Source organism: Lissotriton helveticus, chromosome 5_1 (assembly GCF_964261635.1).
Source record: "Lissotriton helveticus chromosome 5_1, aLisHel1.1, whole genome shotgun sequence".
NCBI classification, from domain to species: domain Eukaryota; kingdom Metazoa; phylum Chordata; class Amphibia; order Caudata; family Salamandridae; genus Lissotriton; species Lissotriton helveticus.
In genome coordinates, this window is record NC_136065.1 from 1,835,468,463 (window position 1) to 1,835,494,038 (window position 25,576).

Here is a 25,576-nt window from a genome sequence, read left to right on the forward strand (position 1 = left end):
TGTTTCCTGTCCTTCCATTGTGAGAAATTCAATTATGCCCACTGCTTCTAATAATGAACCTGAAGTGGCCATCGAATTACCTGCTGTTTCCACTCCATTATTGAATACTTTACCAGGAACTAACCTTGATGAGACAGACTATACATACCCCACTGATTTATCCATGCCTGACCTGCAAGCTCGTATAGCCACGGAATCCAGGTTTTCATTTGACTCTGCTTCCCTTGCCTCGAAAAAACCCTCTAAAATTGCATTATATGCTAGCCTGTTTAAAAAACATTTTTTGATACCTCCTTGGATATACATTTGGCTGGTCCTTTTTTCAGTTTACCTTTTTATGTCAATTGGTTTTGTGTTTTATTTTTTTCGGATTATGAATGGACACTATGTCGAGGAGAGAACTTGCATTACTCATTTGAATGGAACTTTGGCCCCACTTTCCTCTTCACATTCTACACACAGATTAAAAAGAGACTTGACTTTGGTTAACATCACAGCGTGGCCTGTTCTGGATGGAATCGCGTGGGATGCAGTTCGTTTTCAGATTCATGGTCCAACGGAAGTCGTTAATGTCCCTAATGTACTAAGAGTTAATATGGGGGATGTGGTGAAACAAAACATTCGTTCTGATGATTGGGATGTTAATGCTGTGGAAAGTTTGTTTTCTGATTTGAAATATTATGCTGCTTTTGATGCTGAGGATTTATATTTAGAATCTGCTAATTATGGTGAATTGTTCTGTTACCAACATTATGGCAATCACTTCTTACACAAGACATCTTCCCGAAGGGATGCGGTTAATTTTACTCAGTGGGAACATTGCCCAGCACCAACACAAGGGAGTTCAGAAACGTTTCTTAAAAAGTATACTTATTTCACTGACTTTAATCAGTCCAATCCGGAGTCCTTTTATTTTAAATTTCACAAACAGCCACTGTCCAAGGTTCGACTTACAAATACAAAATTGTTATATTCAAAGGCCTTCCTGGATCAATTAGTTACTGGAGGGTATGAGTTATGGAAGGATACCATAGACCTTAAATCAGTTTGGGGCTCAAGGGCCTGGCAGGTACAAGGCACTGAGGCTTTGCACCGTGCATGTCTCATCCCAAATCATATGTGGTTTTTAAATGAAACCATTTCCCAGACCACGTGCTTTGGATTGGCTACATCTAAAAGGTTAAACACCCCGTCTTTCCCGGAGTTGGAGGAATATGAGAATTGGAGTAATTTTACTAGATTGTCCATTAGAGATATACAGGCTCTGCTTCTGAATTCCTCCTTTAACATTTCCAGTATGACTCCCAAGGGTTGGCTGCTTTGGCACCGTAGTGCTGATTCTTGCCAAAAAAGATTTTTAAATATAACTGACGGGTTTAAGACTGTTAGAGCTGATCCCCGTTTTGATTTGAGTCATACTGTCACCTCTTACTCTGTTGGCAAGTTGTGTCAAGCTTGGCTGAAACATTCAACTTTACCTGCGGTTAAGTATCACCTTTCCAAACTGAATGCAGACGTGGATTTGAATGATTTCATTAAGGGCCCAGCTAGTGGCAGGTCGAAAAGGTGGTTATATGGTGTTTACAATGAAATTTGGAAACTCTCACAGATTGAGGCTGCTTCACGCCTTAGGGCTATTGATCAGGCAAATCTTGAGAAAGTGCTAGCAGTGGTTGACAATAGCATTAACGTGCTTTCCTCTAGAATTTACACATTAGATAATATTGTGTCGTCTGTTGTTGATATTGTGCATGATGAAGTGTCTGTATTATACCATGGTCAAAATCAATTACGTTCAATCATGCAGTTTGCATGGACACTACAGACTCTAAAAATGGGTAAAGTTCCCTGGGGATACATGAACGTTTCCTCTTTATTTGCACCATTTAATTTGACAGACAAACAACGCTTGCTTTCAATGCGTGATGCTTCCTTTTCTATGCTCCATATTGAAAGATTGGAATCTTTACCTTTTTCTGTGGCAGAGACCACTGCTGCTACGTGGCTTATCCACGGTTTAATAACGCTGCCTTTTGCTTTATATAAGTTTTCAAATTGTATGAAATATGTGCCAATAGGTCGTTTTGAACCCTTAGGTAGCGGTTTTCTTCATGAGGTCTGGTCACTCCCATACACATACAGATGTTTCAAGGATGACCAAGAGGTTTATCTAACAGGGGATGAGTGCACTGAGACGCCAGATCATTCTTTAATGTGCAGACACATACAGTTACACGGTTCATGTAACAAGGACCGACCGAATATGGCTTGCGTTTTACAGGGCACGCCAGTTCCTGCTATCATCCCCACGTTTAAATTGTTAGAGAATGGTAGTTATTTAATGCTCAATAATGAAAACTGCTGTGGTTTAATTAAAGGTATAGCTTTCATAGTAACGGTTAGTGAGCGAGTTATTTGCTGCAGAAATGTTCTTTATCCTCCCACACGTGAACATAGGGAGTCTTCCATTTGGCCACAGATACCGACCTTGGGAGCAGAATTCAGCGGCATGGCTAGAATAAGAGCTCTATTGTCCCAGAAAGAGGTGGCCTTGAGCTCGGCCCGTGAAACTTTCGTGCTTCACATTGCTAACACCCGCACGGAGGTTCAGGCTCTTTTAAACACTGATTTGCCCTTGCATTTCGGAGCCATGGTCCGTTCTATCTTTAACGCATCCTCCACAACGGGCCTAGCACATTTTTTTAAAGTTGTTAGCGGTGGTCTCGTGACTTCCTTTGAGAAGATTTTTGGAGTCATCCCTGCTTTCTTCCATTCTATTTTTTCTTCCTTATTTGGAGGGTTCCCGTTTTTGCTTGCTTTAGCGGCAGGCGCATTGGTGGTTTTCTGCCTTTTTAAATATGGATGCCCTTCCTGTGCAAGACCACGCACAGCTACTACTGACGCGGTTTCGCAACCGCATGCTTGATTATTATGGCACACTGCCGTTGGCGACTCTAAGCACGGCGTTTGGATTATCTTTTCGGTTCTCCTATTTCACCTGTGTCCAGCCTGTATTTCGCTGCCTGACCTGTGAGTTCCTTTGGGCCATTGATTTGTGTCTCTGCGGACCAATATCTGCTGACGTCGATTTTGATCAACTGATGAGTCCTATCATTGCTCACGAGTTGGTTTGTTCTGACGAAAGGATTATGGCCTTGGCGGTGGCACATGGACTAATGGGTCCCTGGGATGTGTTGTCGGCAGCGCAAACTTTCTTGGAACGAAGTTTTCTTGAAAACCCACCGAGCTGTCCTCTGATGGTTATAGAGGATCCGGTGCTGGAAGATCACGTATGTTCCTTCCATCTTTTAAATTGGATGGCTGAACTGTTTTCGGATGAGGACAGTGACTTCCTCCTGGAGGCTGTTGCAGCTTACTTTTCATATACAGTCTTATCATAGACACTGCCTCAAATTGGCATGCTGATTGATAGCATTTCCTTGATTTTATTGACTTTTGGTCAAGACATTTTATTTTTGCTTGCCTATTGGCTTGTGCCACATTATATTTGTGGGCTATTTTTTAGCATTAATTTTTATTATTGAATCTTTATTCATGCTCGTTTATAAATGGATTCTGCTCTCATGTGATGGCACTTCTGTTACCTTATTTAGTCCGTTCTCGGATCATGGGGGGGTGTTGTATAAACTCCTATATATCCCTATATCGTGTTAAGTTAGCATAGGTACGTTTGAGATTTAAACGCCATTTTTCCTTTCTTGCAACTTCTGCACACGACCCTCATTTGTTGACTTAGCTTTCAACCTAGTAGTTTGCCGTGGTGAATGTGAGAATAATATGTTATTGCTCTGATATCTGCTTTGTTTAATAAAACATGTCTGCACGGAGAGTGCTGAAGTTTCAGGAGCAACACGATATGGAATTGTTATGAGGTCTGATCTCCACGCCTTCATAGTCATAACACAAGTGCAGCCTTTGCCAACTTGGGCTTGAGGCGGGATTGATATTGCTTTGCACGAGAATTGTTAACACACTTGATGCGGTGCACATGCAGAGAGAGCTGGTGTATGCTGATGTGATTCCTTCATGCTAGGACACTAAGGTATGGGCCCGCCCTAAAACAACCCAAAGAGACCTTCTTAGATAATAATATAATATATGTGTTAGGGAGGGTGAGATATAAGTGTTGTTAACTCTTATTCATTACAGCATGTTAACATGCTGTCACCATTCGCTTTTTATGTCTTAGTAACTATGCTGATAATTTTGCTACTGATAATAAGTATACTTGTATTATCAAAGATACTGCGCCTGAGAAGACGGCATTAGTAAATAAACATTTCAAATGCACATGTGTCTTCTTTACTCCATGTTCTGGTTTGTAATGATAATATAACGAAAGAGTGTTCATGAGTCCCACGTATCCTGAGGTACTGTAAGTTCATGTTCTGGTTTGTCTAAACATTGGGTGTTTGATATGTCCAATGAGACACTGTAGCTAGCTCGGTAAGGGGTGAGTTGGTTGCTAAGGTAAGTTTTGGGACATCCTAATTTGCCGAGGTTCCACTCCTCTGTGCACAGTTCTGTGTGAGTACAGAAACCCTGCAACAGTAGAATGATGCAAAGAACATAAAGATTATTTATTTACTTGAAGACTGATTCAATGGAATACAAGAATAATTTCTGTAATTGTAGATTCATGCAATAGAACACAAGAATAATTTATGTTCTTGTAGATTGATGCAATGAAACAAAATCATAATTTCTGTTCTTCAATATTGATTCAGTAAAACACAAGAATAATTTCTCTACTTGTAGATTCATGCACTAGAACACACGATTAATTTATATACTTGTAGACTGATGCAACAGAACACACAAATAATTTCCTTACTTCTAGACTGATGCAAAAGAACACAAGAATCATTTCATAATTTCTGTGCTTGAATATTGATTCAATAGAACACAAGAATAATTTCTATACTTGAAGATTGATTCAGTAGAACACAGGAATAATGTACAGACTTCAAGTTTGATTCAGTAGAACACAACTATAATTTCTTACGTGAAGATTAACTCAAGTTACTTAAATGTGTTGGTTACTGCAAGTCTTGAGTTCAAACTGGTTTTCACAAATTAACATTGGGATAGAGCATCAACAACCAGAAGCATTCGTGGAGTTTGGCACTTTATAAAGGCATGTTTGGGACAAAGCAATTCTTTGACTTGGGGATTTACATTCACTAGGAGATTTTCTACGCAAATAACTGCACTGTAGCTGACTCCTTGAAAAGGTGAAACATCCCTTAAAGAATAAGGGACTTGGAAAAATTGTCATGAAATGGCCTCATTATATTGTATTATTTTCCATTAAGGCTCTTGTCTTCTTTGCATCGACATTTAAGATACTGGTTGCAACCGATTGAGGCTTCCCACATGGGTGGCGGAGCCAGGCACCTCTCATTGCAATACTTTTGGAGAAGATCTTACACCCAGATGAAACATTGCCTCTGTCTTCTTTCCAGGATCCAAGTGAACGACCTCATTGTGGAGGTAGATGGCACCAGTCTGGTTGGGGTGACCCAAAGCTTTGCCGCTTCTGTGCTCAGGAACACCAAGGGCCACGTCCGGTAAGTGGGCATGAGGTAGTGTTTGCCTGCACGTGATAGAATGACAGCAACTCTTGATATGAGATCTTTCCTTATTATTTGCCTTTACCCTCTTTTAATGTTGCCCCTCGCTCTTCCATCTACCTTTCTTGGTTCCTTATACTTCTTCTCTGTCTCCTGTCTCTCCTTTACCTTTTATTCTTCCAACTCCACCTGTGCACAGGCCTCTGAAGTGCTTGTCAATGTTGGTCTTTATTGTAGGTTTTTGATTGGACGGGAGAAGCCGGGGGAGCAAAGCGAGGTGGCTCAGCTGATCCAGCAGACATTGGATCAAGAACGATGGCAGAGGGAGATGATGGAGCAACGCTATGCCCAGTACACCGAAGAGGATGAAGAGGTTAGAAAGTACATGCCACATGGTCCATGTGTTTCTCGTATGTCAATGTAAGAGGCGCTAGTCCTCGCTACCATGCTATGACCCACCCCCACACAAACACAAGCAATGCTAGGCTACCGGTACATAAAGTCTCAGTCTGTTTACATATCAACACGTCTTAAGAAGACTGAATGTTTTTTTGGGATATCTGTTGAGGCATGCTGTGGAACAGACGCAGATATCCAACATTACTTAGTGCTGAAGTGTCTACACTAATGGTACTTGGAGTGCAACAAGAATACTTTCTGTATAGATATGATGATATGGGTAAAAAGGCAGAATCTTGGGCACGCTACAGATCAGGGGCATAGGCTGGGATGTGCCAGAAGCAAGAAATGTAAAATGGATAGGGTCAGTTAAGCATGGCTTATAAAGTTCTGACCCAACCCAACAACCCCTATATACAGTTGAACAATCTTAATAAGGGTCTTATGGCCTACTGTGCCCAATACCTGTGATCCAAAAGAATGTTCAGCTCCATCTTTGACTAATAATCCTGACCAGACCAGCAACATCACAGAGATTGTCTGCCATATATATATATATATATATATATATATATATATATATATATATATATACCAAACACACACGTTCACGATTCCCAAGAACGGAGTCCAGGCCACCAACAGTTTTCAAATCCGGATTTATTTCACAGCTTAACTCGACGCGTTTCGGGAATTGCCTTCCCTTTATCACGAGTACAAGAGTCTGTTTGCATCCGTTTTTTAAAGTAAATCACGTGATTGTGTTGCAACAAAATTATAATGAACATAGTGAACAGACTACCATATCATCATAAGTCTGGAGCTATGTTGTACAATCATCTTAACAGGCTGTGCGGCAGTTCATAATATCAACATGAAGTCTTATTTGGCATTTCAGTTGTCACTTTTGGTTAAATACATTTTGGGTCATTTCAATCAATTTACCAAACATTTCAAGGCAGCGGCATTTCTAAAGCAATGATGCCGCAGGTTCAAATTCAGTTCTCTGCATACGGCATGTGAAGGGAATTAATACTCATACCCCTCTTGCAGAATGATAATATTTGCAGGTTTAAACTGTTTAACATGGCGGGAAGCAATAAAGTTGTAAAAAATGAAAAAAATGAACACATTGTATAAACATATTTACAATCTGACACAAGTCTCGAACTCTCAACCATCGAGTTCGTATGTACCCGCCATTGATCGTCAGGCTATTAGACCTATCCGGTAGCCTGTCTTTCGGTAGATTACACTCTATTGGGTAGCCTCCCTGCGGTGTGCTTGATCACTTTACATCCCAAGGACCGATTGCACTTGCTATTTACAGTGACCTGTGCCTGCCATATATATGTGTGTATATATTTATATATATATAAATATATATACATACAAAGATATGTATATATATATTCACTGAAAAAAACATAGGTTTCAGGAGTTATATAGTTAGGAATTAGTTTTTAAAAAACCTTTGAAATTCACTGAAAAAACTATAAGTTTTAGTGGTGTTATAGTTAGCTGGACATTTTACTCATACAAAACCAATGAAATTGCTCCTATATAGTTAGTTGTACTAACTATATTTCGCGCACCTGCAATCCACTGCTGATGATGTCACATATTAGATCATTCATGACATGGTCAGTGACATCACTGATGACATCTCAAATGACATCACTGATGACATCACTGATGACATCATCCAGTGAATGTGGTTTGCTTCGTTATTTAAATATGCATTATATATATAGCAATTTACATTGAAGAATGAGTGGATATATATAAATAAATATTTGGATGGAGGATTTAGTAGCAGTGTAATTGACTGTTTACTTGACCAATTTATAATGTCTCTCTAAATATAGTGGATAGTGACTAAACTGTGTGAATATCTGTATCACTTTGTCAGTTGTTGTGTAAACTGATTCTACAGTTGGTTACTAGCCATGTGAAAGTCTATATTAGTTATTGATTAGTTAACTGAGTATTTGTATGGGAGTGTGAAAGTGTGTGTGGTTCGGTGGGGGGGGTGTGACTGTCCAAAGATGTGTGAATAGTTGATTCAGTAGATATATGAAGTTAAAACTTCATGTTCTAACTGTTTGGGTGAGGGAATCTCTTTATGGGTGTGGTGATGAGCAAATATATTTCTCAAAGGTACAGGTCCAACAAACTAGAAAAATAAAAGGCAGTGTATGTGTCAGTTGTATATAAATAAGTATACATAAGACACAATGATTGTGTGAGTGACTGTATGGATAACTGTATACTTGTAATAAAGATTTTATAATTCACTAAGTATGACTTACTATCTAAATGAATAGAAGAAGTGGTGTTTGTATAAGTGTTTTGCTAAGTAAATATGTAAGTATGATCCATTGTTTGCAAAAGTGAGTAGGATGACTTCATATGTGAATAGGATGCGTGCTGTTGTTTAATGTCGATATAGATGTATAAGTATTTTTGATAGTGTTCTATTGTTCATTGACAGCATGTATGAGTGAATCCATAGGTAAGTGATTAGATGTGTGTATACATCTATGAATCACTGAGTGGATTTTTAGATACTTGTATTGCTGTGACAATGGATTTAAATATGATACTCTGTATTTTACAAACAGTGCTGAAAAATTGTAATAGTGTATGAAAAGGTGTATGTGATTGTCATGTGGATGATGTCATCAGTGATGTCATCAGTGATGTCATTTGAGATGTCATCAATGATGTCACTGACCATGTCATGAATGATCTAATATGTGACATCATCAACAGTGGATTGCGGGTGCGTGAAATATAGTTAGTACAACTAACTATATAGGAGCAATTTCATTGGTTTTGTATGAGTAAAATGTCCAGCTAACTATAACACCACTAAAACGTATAGTTTTTTGAGTGAATTTCAAAGGTTTTTTAAAAACTAATTCCTAACTATATAACTCCTGAAACCTATGGTTTTTTCAGTGAATTTCAAAGGTTTTTTTAAATGCTAATTCCTAACTATATAAGGACTGAAACCTATGTTTTTTCCAGTGAATTTCAAAGGTTTTTTAAATGCTGATTCCTAACTATATAAGGCCTGAAACCTATGGTTTTTTCAGTGAATTTCAAAGGTTTTTTAAATGCTAATTCCTAACTATATAAGGCCTGAAACCTATGGTTTTTTCAGTGAATTTCAAAGGTTTTTTAAATGCTAATTCCTAACTATATAAGGCCTGAAACCTATGGTTTTTTTCAGTGTTTTTAAAAAAAAATCGATTGGTTAACGGGCTTATTAAGTGTATCTTAGTGAATACATATATTAGCGAGTAATGTTTAAATATTTAAATATATGCATGAGTGATGTAATATGTGACGTCATCAGCAGTGCATTGCAGACGTGCAAGTTATAGTGAGTCCAACTAACTATAACGTGGGAATTTCAATGGTTTTATGCGAGTAAAATTTCCAGCTAACTATAACTGGTGTGAAACCTATGGTTTTTTCAGTGAATTTCAAAGGTTTTTTAAATGCTAATTCCTAACTATAACTGGTGTGTAACCTATGGTTTTTTCAGTGAATATATATATATATATATATATATATATATATATATATATATATATATATATATATAAAATTTCTATGGCAAAATGAAACCCCTCATTTTGTTCCTTTTCAAATTAAATGTATTAAGTGTTACCACTTTATTCCAATCAAGATGACTTCAGGTGTGCCATACTTTTGTCATAAGTAAGACTGTTCTTTAGAACACTCTGGGACATTCTGTCATTGGGCTATAGTTGGGCTACATCTGGCTGATATTTGGGCTACATTTGGGCTCTTTTGTCTCTGGTGGCCATCTTGGGAGACTGCATATCAGAATTTTTTTAAGGAAATATAAGAGGATTTGAAAAGTCACTCAAAATGTGCCCTAATTTTTCTTTCTTCAGCACTAATCATAATATCTATGGAAAAATGAACCCCCTCATTTTGTTCCTTTGCAAATTAAATGTTTTAAGTGTTAACACTTTATTCCAATCAAGATGACTTCAGGTGTGCCATACTGTTGTCATAAGTAAGACTGTTAGCGCTCTAGTTGTTCTTTAGAACACTCTGGGACATTCTGTCATTGGGCTATAGTTGGGCTACATCTGGCTGATATTTGGGCTACATTTGTTTTTTTTGTCTCTGGTGGCCATCTTTGGGCTACATTGGGCTACATTTGGGCTCTAACATATATATAGCCCAATGTAGCCCAATATATATTTTTTCAAAGTTAATTTTCGTAAAAACCACTGGAGCACATATCTTGAGACATAGCAAAGGCACATCGGGCTACCAGTCCCTACAATTTTGCCAAGTTTGGTGGAAAACCATTCAGCCGTTCGGGCTAAAAGTGAGTCCAACCGCCCTATGGAAATTAACATGGTGAAAACACGTTTTGGGACCCCCCTTTTATCTCTGCCCCCGCTTGATGAATCCCCCCCAAACTTTCAGGGAAGGAGCGGAGCGCCGCGAGGCAAAGTTAAGAAAAATTTCAGGAAGATTCCTCAACCGGCGCCAAAGTTATTTCCAATAGAATGTTGCGATTTCCCTATGGAAAACAATCCTAACTATATATACCTACTGGCTATCGCCAGTAGTAATATATATATATATATATATATATATATATATATATATATATATATATATATATATATATGATACCCAACTCTCCAACACGTGGAAAAACGGAGTCATACTCACACGATTGGCTAACATGCACTTTTATTTATCAATGATGGCGGCAATCCTGACGCGTTTTGTTCATACGTGAACTTTTTCAAAGGTAAGCCTCGCACTGTTTAATATTACTAAAGTCCCCACATCAATTGCCTCTATTCCTGGTTTCTGTCTCTCCAGTGGACACTGTTGATATTTCACGGCATGTGGTTCTTTTAGCAATCACATTTTAAACCCTCCAGGGGGCAGTCCATTTCGTTTTTTTCTTTCAAAAGTCATTATTTTCTGTGCAGTCAATATCAGCCTTCAAACGTGCTCCAAAGACAACTCACTTTTGAAGCTGCTCTGAAACCATACCGTAGGCAGTCTTTGGTGGCAGCCACTTTCCCTTGACGCTTTCACAAACAAACTCCTGTGGTTCCTGACGGGACAGTTTGGCGCACTTGCTGGCTGTGCGTGGCTCCCGCGGCTGAACCAAGCCGCTTTATATCATACCCAACTCTCCAACACGTGGAAAAACGGAGTCGCACTCACACGATTGGCTGACATGCACTTTTATTTATCAATGATGGCGGCAGTCCTGACGCGTTTCGTTCATACGTGAACTTTTTCAAAGGTAAGCCTCGCACTGTTTAATATTATTAAAGTCCCACATGATATATATATATATATATTAATAAAATTGAACCATTCAATCACATTCCAAGAGCATTAAAGCTTCAGACATCATGCAATGTAATTTATACTGTCTAGTAATTCTTGCAAGCATATCACCGCTTCATCCAGGACATGCCGGTCGATCTATCAATACATTTAGCATAATTTTACCCAACATTTTGTACCCGTCAACTCTCCCCTGCCTCTGTCCCCGAGCCCAAGCTTATGTGAAACACACCTCCTCCTCATACCCACTGTTAGTCTCTCCCTCTGCCTCCAGCCATCTTACTCCATCTCACTTTCCATATATTTGCGTATGGGGTCCATATATCTCTGAGCCACGATGTTGAAGGTAGGGTCTTAGTATATATTTAACCATTCTTATTACAGAATATCATGTGATCTTTCCAAACTTCCGGTCGCGGAGCTAACCCTCTTCCCCAATACAGTGCCACTCTTCTTTTCGCTAGTTAATACGTGAGCGCTATGAACTTCCTTACCCCCTCGTGCCTTAACATATCCCAACAGAGTCATCAAAGGCAAGGGAGGAATGTCGCACTCCGCCATCTTGGAGAGATGATTAAATATGACATTAGTACAACTCTACCAATCCGCATCTCCAAACCAGATTTAAGAAATCAGCACAAGGATCCCTGCATTGAATACAGATTGGGCCTACCTAAATTCCCATTCAATGAGGCCTACCGGAGTATTATATATCCTGTGTATAAAATTCAAATGTATCATTCTGGGCCTACTGTTGAATTATATCTTACTCGTTTATGTGCAACATTAGTGACATATCTCATCCAAGAGCTCTTCTCTCCTATGTCCTTCCCCATTTCCTATGAGTCACTCTCTCTAGGGACTGCCTTGCTGTGCTCACTGACCCCCACGGTCTTGTTACTAGGCCCTTGGGAGAGATAGCTGTGAGTGATGAGTCCAGTGCTTTTAATGTAGCTGGTTCCAAATTAAATAAGGGGAAGCAAGCCTTTGCCGCCTGTCAAAGTCGGAAACATAGAAAAATATTGAGAGGGAACACTCTCCCCTTTCATAAGTTCGCGCTATATAAAACTTTATAAATAAATAAATAAATTAAACTGTTCAATGGACATATATATTGTATCCCAAATACACCCCTAGCGCCTTTAGGTTTAATTTTAACAATTGCTGTTTCGCATGCGGCTCCAAAGTGAGTGTCAGACGTGAGTTATCTAGCAGCGGTATTTTGGGGAAGTAAATAGAATCCATTCCTACTATTCTAGCAAGCCTGTGCCAAGCAAACACGGTGTTAGACCTTGTATTACACTGAGCCCTTGGTTTTGGCAATGCCTTGGCTATTATTGTATCCAGTGGCAAAGGGTTGTCCATGTCACCCTCTGCTGCATGAATGGGCAATCTATAATGCTGAGGGTACCAGTTGAAAGCATGTTTAGCCTGAGTGACCCAATAGTAATGTTCTATGTCTGGGACCGTAAATCATTCTCTATCGAACAGGAGAGTGCGAGTATCCCAGGACAACATTTGCAGTTTGTGTCTCCATAAGAATTTCAGTAAAATTGTTCACCTTCATCAATGGTATCAGTATGTTAGTGAACAGGTAAAGTAGCTGAGGCAAGAATACTATCTTGATGATTGCCTCCCGGGCTGCCAGTGATTATGGTAAGGAGTCCCACTCTGTGACCCTTTCTTGGATTTACTGTATTGCTGGACCATAATGCTCCCTCACCGTCCTCTTAGCATCTCTATGAATTTTGATCTCTAAATATCTTATTGGTTCATCACACCACAGTAGAGGACATTCAAGGGGCCTGTTTGTTGTGCCTATAGTAATAGGGTTATCTGTGATTTATACCAAATTATCTGCAATCCAGAGAAATGCTCAAATCGCATAAATGTACTAATTATTGGAGAAGCGTTTTGGGAATATCATCTGCATATCGCAAGACAGCATACTGCTTCTGAATAATTCTCATTCCTCTCTGGGTGTGTCTTTCCTGAATGAAACGGATCTATATCTTTCAATTGAAATACATGCTTTTAAATTCATAAGGTTCCTTAATCATAGTTATTAAGGGTTCGAGAATTTGATGGTGATGTTCTGACCTAGTTGGAGGTTTCTTTGCCTCTTTTGGAAGAAACACCATTGCTGACTTAGGATGAGTGAAAAAAACCATTTGTCTCTATGCTTGACTTGTATTGTGGTCTGGCATGATAGCACTCTGGTATCCCCCTCCCACTCCGTCAAATCTGCATTTACATTTTCTTGGGACCGATGAAATGTTGACTGTATCGGGTGGTATTGGGAGCCAGTGGACCCTTTTACTGTGAAATAAGATTGGTTCTTGGTTTTCTAAGTCAAAATGAGGCGAATAGCCACGTTGTGAGTGTTTTGTACTCTCTTAATTGGCAGAAGGCTAGGGCGATGTACAAGACATCGCTTTAGTCAAGGTGTGAGTTTACTAGGGCCACGACAACAAAGAATTCTTGTTCTGTTAGTATGAGGGGCTTATGAATTTTACGGAGCCTATTTTGAAAAAGTGTAGCTGTCTGCATTCCAAATAATGCCTATGCATCTGACAGCTAAGTTGATATGATCGTTGTTCCTCAAGGTATTTCATTGGTAGGCAGTATGTTTAAAAAAATATATATATATCAATATACAGCTTGTCCGCCTCAGCTGAGGTGGTTTATGTATCAACAATAATACCTATCAGAGTCTGGGTAGGCCGTGTGTTTATGGTTTTTCAGCTGGTAGGTAGGTGGTTCCAGCATTTCTGTGATCCTTTTAGTTTCGGGCTGTTTTGGCATTGCATTTGAGGCCTTCTGTTACAGGACAATGGTCATTCACGCTGATATTTTGGAAACAATCAGTGAGGAAGTATTTGAATCATTTAGATATGGATTGGTGATATTTGCAATTCACTGGATATAATGGAGAAAGAGGTTTTGGTTGATAGTATCGAACATGACTGGGGGTTCAGGGAGAATCAGCATAATTAGGTACAGTTGGTTATATATTGACGTGGGCATATGTAGAACAGAAGCTGGACTGGCAAATGTCTACAGTGATGTGATATTCATTGGGAACTTTGAGTTGGGTGATGGCAGCTTTTTCTAGGATGCTTGAGATTCGGACTTGACCCATGCTTGGTCATAGTTGCTGGGGTCAGTTTAGTCAAGATTAGATTTGTTTTAGAAGAGGGGTGATGGTTGAGTGCTTCGGTGTGCAATACACTTTGAGAATTGCAAGTAGCAATTGATGAAGGCAGTTCAATATGAATAGATGCATTTTCATATATTTCAGCAAGGCTTATCATCTGTATTGGATGTGAAATGTATATTCTCAAGTTAAGCTAAAGTTGTCCCAACCAGACCATCTGAGCGAGAATGAAATCAGAAATAGCCTGTGTCACGAAATTGATACACCGAGGCCGTAAAAGGAGGCAGAACCCCAACAAGGGCCAGCCATATCAATATTGTAGTCCATTTCCAACTATGCTTCATGTCCCATGATATTTAACACAGTGAAACTAAATGTTTTACTTTAAATTGGACACCGCCGCAGTGAGGAGCTTGTTTCCAGTAGCACTTCTGGATTATTTGCCACTGCTCTGTGCCTCCACTTTCAGGAGTCGCAGCTCGTGCACAGCTGGCTAGGCTTCGAAGAGAATTCCAGCGGGGCTCCCACTAGGGCACTGGATGAGCACAGGAGGGATTCGGCTAATTATACTAAAAATCACACTCTATTTTAAAGTCAAACGCTCTCAGCAACGACAGTTTATTTTTGGTTACTGAAACTTAAAATTAGCCAATTCATCATCCCCCTCCACTGCACGCCTAATGAGTCTAGTACAAGTATCCTTGACAGTGGCTGCAAAGGCTGCTGCAGGGTACCGGGAAGAAGCCCTCTCGCACAGCAGATCCTGGGAAACGAAGACTCAACCCAGTGTTTTCATCCATTTTCTGTAGGCGACAAACAGCAGTCCTTTCCGAGCACCTCTTCTCTAGGAGGAATCCAACAAACCATTACCACTTCATGGTGGGTTTTTCTGAACACACCAGCTTATAATGAATGCATCCTACCATGATCTGTCTGGTGGATCTAGCATAGTCCTGCATGGTTATGGTAAATCCATCGAATCACCCCAAGTCCTATGGTGGCACTAGCTTAGCGCTGTATCTACCACACCATCCCAGCACTGTAGTGGAACTACCTGAGCGTTGCATTGAACCAGCATGGTCCATCCATCAAACCATCCCAGGCTTGGAGTGGGCCAACAGAAGACGGCATCTTTGTGACAAATCCATCTTCAGGTTTCATCTCCCATCTGGTCGATCTATCGTTGGATTGGGGAGCAGCGATTTACCAACCTGTCTGTACAATTAATCCATTAATTCACCCAATATCCTAGAACTGTCACAACATCCTGTCTCGTAAGCATATCTAGTAAAACTCCCAAATATATTGTCGTTCCACCAGAGAGCTGAAACAATGCGATAAATCTATGAACCCACCCCAGTGATAGGGTGGAGCGATCAGGAGGTTGTGTATCTCTGCTGCTCTCTGATGGATCTATCGTAGCGTTGCATCACTATGGTCAATCCATCAAACCACACCAACTCCATGGTGGGCCTGTCAGAGCATTCCATTTCAATGGCAAATCCATGAAACCCCCTTAATCTGCATGGTGCATGGCTGACAGCCCTCGCAGGGCCGCGCGTGCAGCATGCGCTGCACCTCTTCATGACAGGGCACATCACAGCGGTGAGGGGACTCTCGACTTAAATCACACCAGACTCCCCTCAGTTTACGGGGTATCAGCACATTGCTATTCCTTTCTCAGGGCCTCTTCAGACAGGTCCAGCTGCTGTTCTCAAAGGTCTGGTAAATAACATTTTTAGCATGCGAGTTTGTTTTTGCAAGGAGTGTTAATTTTAGCCCATTAGCAGCGATGTGCTCTTATTTGCATTTGAATGGCTATCGCGCCTTCTCATCCGCTGGACTGTTTAACCCATGACTGCCTACAAGAACAAGCATTTACAATGCAATGGTCTCGGCATTATTAAAGGAAGAGCTATTGGCATTGCTCATGACATTTTTTTTCTTTTTTTTTTTAAACATAAATAAATGGTATTGTGATATACAATGGCAATAGGTGAGCATTAGAGAGTAGTAGAGAGTATTCGCGGACACAGAGCCACACACACAGAAAGCCACACACACAGAAAGCCCCACACACAGCCAGCCAGCCACACACACAGTTAGCCCCACACACAGCCTGCCACACACACAGCCAGCCACACACACAGCCAGCCACACACACAGCCAGCCACACACACAGCCAGCCAGCCACACAGCCAGTCAGCCACACACACACACACTCAGTCAGCCAGCCACACACACACACAGCCAGCCACACACACACACACAGCCAGCCAGCCACACACACACACAGCCAGCCAGCCACACACACACAGCCAGCCAGCCACACACACAGCCAGCCAGCCACAAACACAGCCAGCCACACACACACAGCCATCCAGCCACAGCCAGCCAGCCATCCACACAGCCAGCCATCCACACAGCCAGCCATCCACACACACAGCCAGCCAGCCACACACACAGCCAGCCAGCCACACAAACAGCCATCCAGCCACACACACAGCCAGCCAGACACACAGCCAGCCAGACACACAGCCATACACAGCCAGCCAGCCACACACAGCCAGCCACACACAGCCAGCTACACACACACAGCCAACCACACACAGCCAGCCACACGCACACAGCCACACGCACACAGCCACACGCACACACACACAGACAGAGACACAAACGGCCCTGCCATTGACTATTTCCAATACTTAATCAATTAGCAGGCAGCCTTATACCCCAGGAAGACGCACACTCGCCGGTCTATAAGCAAAAGACCACTTATCCCCCAAAGCAGAATGAAACAGGCTGCATAGGGTGCATGAAAGGGCGCAGGCGTCGGGCTGCGGCTCTGCCTTCAAGAGGGGGGAAGCGAGCTGCAGCCGGCAAGTATTCGGCGTCTCCATCATACCTGAAATCCACCAGGCTTGTCTTCCACGATAAGGATGAATGAATAGCGCGGCACCTATAGGTAGAGGAAACCAGAGTTGTTACGCCCGCTCTCCGGTTGTGTGAAGCCCCCAGAAAGACAAAGAACCCTCGCAGCCTAGACGGCATTGGTATCGTACCTGTGATATGGCGCAGCCGCAACATTCACCAAAGTCCGGCGAGAGCGACAGGTGATGGGTCCCGCCATGTTTAAAGGAAAGAAGGGGGAACTGAGCGTGTCACGAATCACGTGACCACGCGAGCGTTGCTGCTATTCTGTTCCCGTCAACAGTAGGCTCAAACGAGCAGCCATCTTAAAGTGGAGTTAGTTCAGATCGCAATCCATACGGTGATACCATACAGATAGATCACCATAACGTATTTATTACCGTAAATCAAAGTAAGAACTCGAAATCCGTTCCTTCATTATATAATTAATTTAAACCAACAACTCATCGTCCAGATGAAATCAATTAAACAAACCTACACGAATACTAATGACGATATCGGAGACACATAGTCATGGGGATTCCTTCAAGTAATCTGTTATAGTCAGAAAAAATTTGAAACGCCTTGCCATCTGTGCTGGCTATTGTTCCAATAGCGATCCAAGTGGCGGGTCCAATAGCCAGTATGGTCACAATAACGTATTCCGGTAAGCCAAATAACATTAAATTCCACTCCAAAAGGAGTACTTCAGTTCATCTTCATATAAAATAAAATGTATGGCAATGCATGCAAATCGCCATTAGTCCCAGAGTTAAAACCCCTAAATAGAAGGTAGTAAGTAATAGTTAACCACATTAGTGATATCCTAGAGTGCTGCAAAATTATGAAGAAACCTTCCTCATCATGAAATCTTATTAGAAGCATCATCATATCATTTAAATGTACAGATCGGCAAAGTAAAAGGAACAGGGACAGAAGAGGGAAAAGAAGTATTGACAGGACAAGTGAAACAAGAAAAACACGAGTGCAATCAGGGGGAAGAAGGCAAGAGGACAGCGAGGAACGGCTCACCTTCACTGCGGGTGAAAACAAAATGGCGGCCTCAAGCTTCCGAAATTTTTCGGATTCGGGGGCGTGTTTTGCTGTTTTGAGTGACAGACAACGTCACTGTCTAAAGAACAGCAAAACTTACGCCCCCACATCTGAAAAAGACGGAGCTTCTTTGGAGGGACGGCTCTCTCCTCCAATGGCTGGCCTCCGTTTAGGAAGCCAGCCAATGAAGGAGAGACAGGGCAGGGAGGCGGGTTCTTCAGCCCTACTAAGAAACATTAATTCTCCGGACCAGAAGCTGCGCTTGCGCAGCTTATAGGTCCTGTTGGAAACCGGCTATTTCTGGTAGGCTAAGGCTTATGCCAAAGCCAGGCAGAAACCACCATTCCAGTCAGGGCAAGGAAGTCACACGCCAAGATAACCCCTGCTCACCCTCTAGGTAGCATGGCGCGAGCAGTCTAGGCTAAACTCGGAGGCGATGTGTAAAGCATTTGCGTCAGCGCACGACAGCAACAACATATTAGGTACACCACAAAAGAGACTCCACACAAGGTTATATTAAAATAACTTTTGTATTGTAAAAAACATATCAGATAGAAATTACACATGTACATTGTGCCAACTGGCACGGCAATATTCACAAGGGATTATGTACACAGGACAGGGCCACATAGGCCACTGTCATAATCAGCACTTCTAAAATAGAAATAGTACTTATAGAACTTAGAATAAAAGTGTATAAAATCACTGTACCACAAAGGAACAGTTATAGATCACCCCCAGTAACTACTGGGGACAGGTAAGTACCACCTACGCAACCCTACACTCCTTGGGAGACTGTCACGCAGGGGACCAGGACCTCACTAGGACCACCTGTACTAAGAAAGCACAACCACCTAAGGATGAAATCCACTTAGGGGTATAGCTCAAAACACACTACCCATGATGCATGAATATACATTCAGAGGAGTAGTAAAGAAAGAAAACACATGATGTATAGACCTACACATTCAGCGGTGTTCAGGACAGAGCACATGATGCAATTAAAATACAGTCAGGGGTGCAGCGCAAGAAGACACATGATGACTAAACATTCAGAGGTGTAAGATCAAGGTGCGTAATCATACTAAAAGCATTACATTTCCTAGCACCACATCACAATGCGCAAAACTCACATTAGGCAGATACTATCACATGAGCCACTACCTGTGGCAGTCCCTAGGCCAACGGCCTTGTTGGGGCTCAGACGCCCTGAGTCTCAGTGTCAGGGTGCGCTGCCATGCAGCGCCAGTCTCAAAGTACCAAAAAGCCTAAACGTAGCAGGTGCCCACTAAGTGCTGGGCACCTGGAGAACAACAGAACTGAGCCAGGGCCCTCACTGGCCCTTCGGCGCCAACTGCGCCACTGCTGGAGCCACACAGGCTCTGGGCATAGCACATGCCCCAGACGTTGGAGCCACAGAGGCCCTAAAGCAATGATGCCAACCGTTGGAGCCACACAGGCTCTTAAAACACAGATGCCCCCCATGAGCCTCACCGGACTCTAGCCCTCACACTCAGGGGCAGGAGGGGACGAGCACCGAAAATATGCCCCGAAGCCCCCCTCTCGAATATGGCCCTCTCGGGAGCCAAACGGGCTCGTAACATAATGCGGCACCTCTGAGCCTCTCTAGGCTCATGCGCGTTGGGGCGACCCACTGCCAACTGGGGCCGCCCTTGAAGCCCTCGTCGCGGTGGAGTCCCCCACGGGGAACTCTAACTTCTAAAAATGCCCCCAGAGCCCCTCCGGGCTCTGTGCACGTTGGGGCGACCCACTGCCAACCGGGGCCGCCCAGGAAGCCTTCACGGCTTCCTACTGGCACTAGGCGCGAGCTCGCGCCACTGCGGGGGGGGGGGGGGGCGGACACCGACAACGTGTCCCGGCGCCCCTCCTCTCTTCTGCCCCCCGCGTTGGAGCCTTGCAGGGCTCAACACAAAGACTGGCCCCTCGAGCCTTCCCAGGCTCTACACACCGTTGGAGCGGCCCGCTGCCATACGGGGCCGCTCTGACGAAGGGGGACCTCCCACTCGGCCCGCCCTCAGCCCAGACTCACCGGGGCTCACGGGGCGGCTCCTCCGTCTTCCTGGGGCAGGCGCCGACAATGCGCCTCGGGCCCCCAGGCTCTCCCCTCTCCTCGGCATCGGCCGCCATCTCCCTCGCGCCTTCCTCCTCTTCCTCCCGCCTCACAGGCTGCGGGGCGGGACTTCCGGCCGGCCGCGCAGGGATTGGCCGGCCGGCCAGGTACTTCCGGGTCGCCGCGGGCAGCGCGGCGGCCCTCGCTAGGCAGGCAGGCGGGCAGCAATCGCGAGGTGGGCACTCGTAACTCACATAAACCTGGGCAAATCCAAGTCGGGAAAATGAGCGGAGTGGGCTCCCGCGCCGATCCGCCGCCGGCCTCCAGCAGCAGCGCGCTTCCAAGCGCTATAGAGGCACACAAAGCGCTCCAGCACTAGAAGTGCAACCAAGCGCCATGGGCAGGAAATAAAGCGCTCTCAGCGCTAGGAAGGACAAGTCCAGCGCTCCCAGCGCTGGAAGGCAATAAAGCGCTCTCTCAGCGCTAGATGCAGATGAAGCGCTCCCTCAGCGCTACCGGGACAAGTCCAGCCAAGTCCTTCAGCAATGCAGCTCCACCATGCTGCACAAAGGTCCCAGAGAGTCCCAGGGGGCTAAGCAAAGTTCCCCCCTTCAGCCCAGGCAGGGCAGAAGGGTCCCCCCAGGAGTCCAGGAATCCAGGCACCCAGGGGCTGGGCAGCGCCCACCCCTGGTAGATCCGACTCAGCCACAAGAGCCAGGACAAGAACAATTTGGAAGGGGCAGAGCCCCTTCTTATCCACAGAAAAAGCTTTGAAGCCTTTGAAGCTTTCGTGCAAGGCGAGCCCTAAGCTCTGGGAGTATCTGGTTTCCCTCCCCTGTCAGCCTCAGGTCAGAGGTGACAGGGGGCCATCGGGAGGGAGAGTCATCCAGGGTGGGCCGACAGACACAGCCTGGCACCACCAGAGCTCTCTCCACTCCTCCCTAACAGCAGATGGGGGGCCTTTCATCTACGCCCTCCTCCGGGGCCTTGCGGACCCTGCAGACCCTGTTCTACTCAAACCAGACAGTCCATCTACCAACAGGCCCAGGCATGCCTGGGCAGACTCACCAGCCAATCACACGCTAGCACCAACTTACACAATTATGCCAACTTCCAAAAGTGGTACTTCTGGACTAGACACAGTCATGCTGCATACATCATTTTGCAGCATTCATTCTCACGAGTTCATACATATCAAACTCGACCCTGCACTCCCCATGCATCAGGAATCTACCATGGGCATACATATTCCCCATTCATTCCTATGGGAGGGCAGGTCACTCACCATCCATACACAGAAAGCACACGCACTTTACACTGTACCACAGTGAAAAAGTGCGCAGAGGCCTACAATCACCAATCCAGGTTCCAAAAACAGGCTAGGAAAAAGCAAAAAGTCACGGGGTAGACCTGCCCAAAGGACCGGGTCCAACACATCCCCCTTCCAGCCAAAACGCAGGGTAGACCAATCAATACACTGATGGTCTTCAATGCTTTGGGCGACAAAACCACGGAGACGGGCCTGCAGGGCAGGGCCACCTTACAGTTTTTCGCCACTCGGAACCCACAGGGATTTCCCTCAACAAAAGCTCTCTGACACAACTAGGATACCCCACTGGTACACACTAGTCACCCACAGCCAGGACCAGGCCCGAGGCCATACAAACATCACAGGTCCTAACCAATCCACAGAGTGGGGGCAGAAGCCCCTGGCACACAATAGCCAATCTCCACTCTCTCTCTCAGGGTAGCTACACTACCACTGATCCTACAACCTAGGGACCACACCCTCGGCTGTCTAGAGGTCACGGGCAAGCATGCCCCACCCTACCTCCATCAATGTTAGAACTGGGGGTCTCATGTTGGCAGAGGTAAGTACCTTAGACCAAGTAGGGACCCTTGCTTCCAGTCATGGTGAAGGAATAACCCTCACAGCGAAGCACTCACCAGAACACAACTCTCCTACCAGATCAGGACCTCACTCCGTCACTGGTCTATCACCGGGAAACGATTCCACTTCTGAGGTACAAAGCACACAGCACAGTCCCTCTTCAAGCAGGTGGGGGGGACACAGCACACAGCAAAGCCCCCTTTCGTCTACCTTAGTGGAAACAACAAACGGCAGGTGGGCCCCCGAACACACAGCAAGGGCCGCCTCCTCAGTCTCTTCAGTTGATCCACTTTAGTAGAGACTCCTCTTGACCTAGAAGTTTCCTAATCTCCCAACCTAGGATTTACACCCTTAAGTTGCACCGGGGTCAGAAGTACACCGTCCTTCTGCACCCCCTTCCAGTTCCACTATCACAGGCACAGTATGTCTCAGGCTAGACAGAGCACACGCCAGCGGCGTAGCAGCGACACACTCTCCTCCAGTACTCCCTATCACAGGGTGATTCTCAGTATGTTCCAGGCTAGACAGAGCACACGCCAGCGGCGTATCAGCAACACACTTTCCTCCCACCGGGGTCAGAAGTAAGGACACCGTCCCTCTGCACCCCCCTCCAGAGTTCTGCACCCTCCCACCTGGGAGCGGTACCCCTGGAAGCCAACAACCGGTCAGGACACTGACTACAGATGCCCTTCCCTCCAGGTCAGGCTGAACCTGAACCTGGCCTCCCCCCTCCTCGGGGAATAACCTCCAGAGGCCCCACCAATGGTCAAGCACTCCAGACGGTCAAATGCCCAGCGAACCAGGACTTCTGCACCCTCCACTTAGGAGCGGTACAGCCCCACACTAGGACCGCCGGAGTTCTGATTACAGACACTCCCCGTCCTCTTGACACAGGAAGATCCTCCTCAAATGACTTAGAAGTACAGCCTAGGCCCCTGACCTGGCGCTCCCTTAGGGAACCCTCCAGGCCCCGAGACAGGGTTTCGGGCCAACGTGGGACACACCGTCCCACACCCACTCCGCCTCCGCTGAGACAGGACGTGAGCCCCTACACCCCTATCATCCTAATGGGACATAGCTGGGCTACACATGAACCTCTTCACCTACACAGGATCATCAGATACACAAGCCACTACTTTTAGAATCACTTTCTAATGTCTCTGCACGACATCCAGCACACCGCCAGACATCCACCTTCTTGTCCAATGCCTCGGCAGGATCTCCTGCACACCACCAGAGGTACGCCTCACGTGCAAGCTCCTTAAAAAAAACTCGCACTAACTCCTCCAGTTCAAGACACCACTCATCCACACACTCCCCCTCCAGACTGGTGAGACAGTTCCTCACTGCCTCTGACTCTCAACCTGTCACTCTCTTACTGAGCACCAGGCACCATACTCTGGGAACTGGGAATGGGAATTCACGCACTGGACACATTTAAGCTGCCACCACTGGATCCTACCCTACTGGGGAATCCAGACACACACACACTACACTCAGGGAATAACCACCCTCCTGAGCAAGCAATTTCTCCTCCACCCTCCCTCTCTTCCATCTACCCACACAGGGACAGGAATAGGAGTTGGACACAGGACCCAGCAAGGGATTCCTAATCTATGGGAACCTCCCCTCTCTACTGGCGTCCCGCCCTGTCATTTTCTCTCATCTGCCACTAAACATAAAGCGCAGGAACACCATCTGAAAATGACACTTTTGAGGAAAAATAAAATCAAAAACAATAATCCCAAATATGTGACTATCTGAAAAACGCAGAGTTTTTGTAATGTAGCCAGTTGTCGCTATGGCACTGGGCAAATGCAAGTCCAAATCCGCACCGCTGAAACACCAATGTTGGAAACCGGCTATTTCTGGTAGGCTAAGGCTTATGCCAAAGCCAGGCAGAAACCACCATTCCAGTCAGGGCAAGGAAGTCACACGCCAAGATAACCCCTGCTCACCCTCTAGGTAGCATGGCGCGAGCAGTCTAGGCTAAACTCGGAGGCGATGTGTAAAGCATTTGCGTCAGCGCACGACAGCAACAACATATTAGGTACACCACAAAAGAGACTCCACACAAGGTTATATTAAAATAACTTTTGTATTGTAAAAAACATATCAGATAGAAATTACACATGTACATTGTGCCAACTGGCACGGCAATATTCACAAGGGATTATGTACACAGGACAGGGCCACATAGGCCACTGTCATAATCAGCACTTCTAAAATAGAAATAGTACTTATAGAACTTAGAATAAAAGTGTATAAAATCACTGTACCACAAAGGAACAGTTATAGATCACCCCCAGTAACTACTGGGGACAGGTAAGTACCACCTACGCAACCCTACACTCCTTGGGAGACTGTCACGCAGGGGACCAGGACCTCACTAGGACCACCTGTACTAAGAAAGCACAACCACCTAAGGATGAAATCCACTTAGGGGTATAGCTCAAAACACACTACCCATGATGCATGAATATACATTCAGAGGAGTAGTAAAGAAAGAAAACACATGATGTATAGACCTACACATTCAGCGGTGTTCAGGACAGAGCACATGATGCAATTAAAATACAGTCAGGGGTGCAGCGCAAGAAGACACATGATGACTAAACATTCAGAGGTGTAAGATCAAGGTGCGTAATCATACTAAAAGCATTACATTTCCTAGCACCACATCACAATGCGCAAAACTCACATTAGGCAGATACTATCACATGAGCCACTACCTGTGGCAGTCCCTAGGCCAACGGCCTTGTTGGGGCTCAGACGCCCTGAGTCTCAGTGTCAGGGTGCGCTGCCATGCAGCGCCAGTCTCAAAGTACCAAAAAGCCTAAACGTAGCAGGTGCCCACTAAGTGCTGGGCACCTGGAGAACAACAGAACTGAGCCAGGGCCCTCACTGGCCCTTCGGCGCCAACTGCGCCACTGCTGGAGCCACACAGGCTCTGGGCATAGCACATGCCCCAGACGTTGGAGCCACAGAGGCCCTAAAGCAATGATGCCAACCGTTGGAGCCACACAGGCTCTTAAAACACAGATGCCCCCCATGAGCCTCACCGGACTCTAGCCCTCACACTCAGGGGCAGGAGGGGACGAGCACCGAAAATATGCCCCGAAGCCCCCCTC

The 25,576-nt window shown here is 44.7% G+C and overlaps 1 protein-coding gene across 1 annotated transcript in view; it reads left to right on the top strand.

The window, feature by feature from the left end:
• Positions 1-25,576, top strand: part of PPP1R9B (protein phosphatase 1 regulatory subunit 9B) — a 337,706-nt gene that overhangs the window by 229,799 nt on the left and 82,331 nt on the right. Inside the window, exons 4-5 of the mRNA XM_078645241.1 lie at positions 5,487-5,591; positions 5,832-5,967. Coding sequence (XP_078501367.1) covers positions 5,487-5,591; positions 5,832-5,967 — 241 coding nt within the window. The remainder of the gene's footprint in view (positions 1-5,486; positions 5,592-5,831; positions 5,968-25,576) is intronic.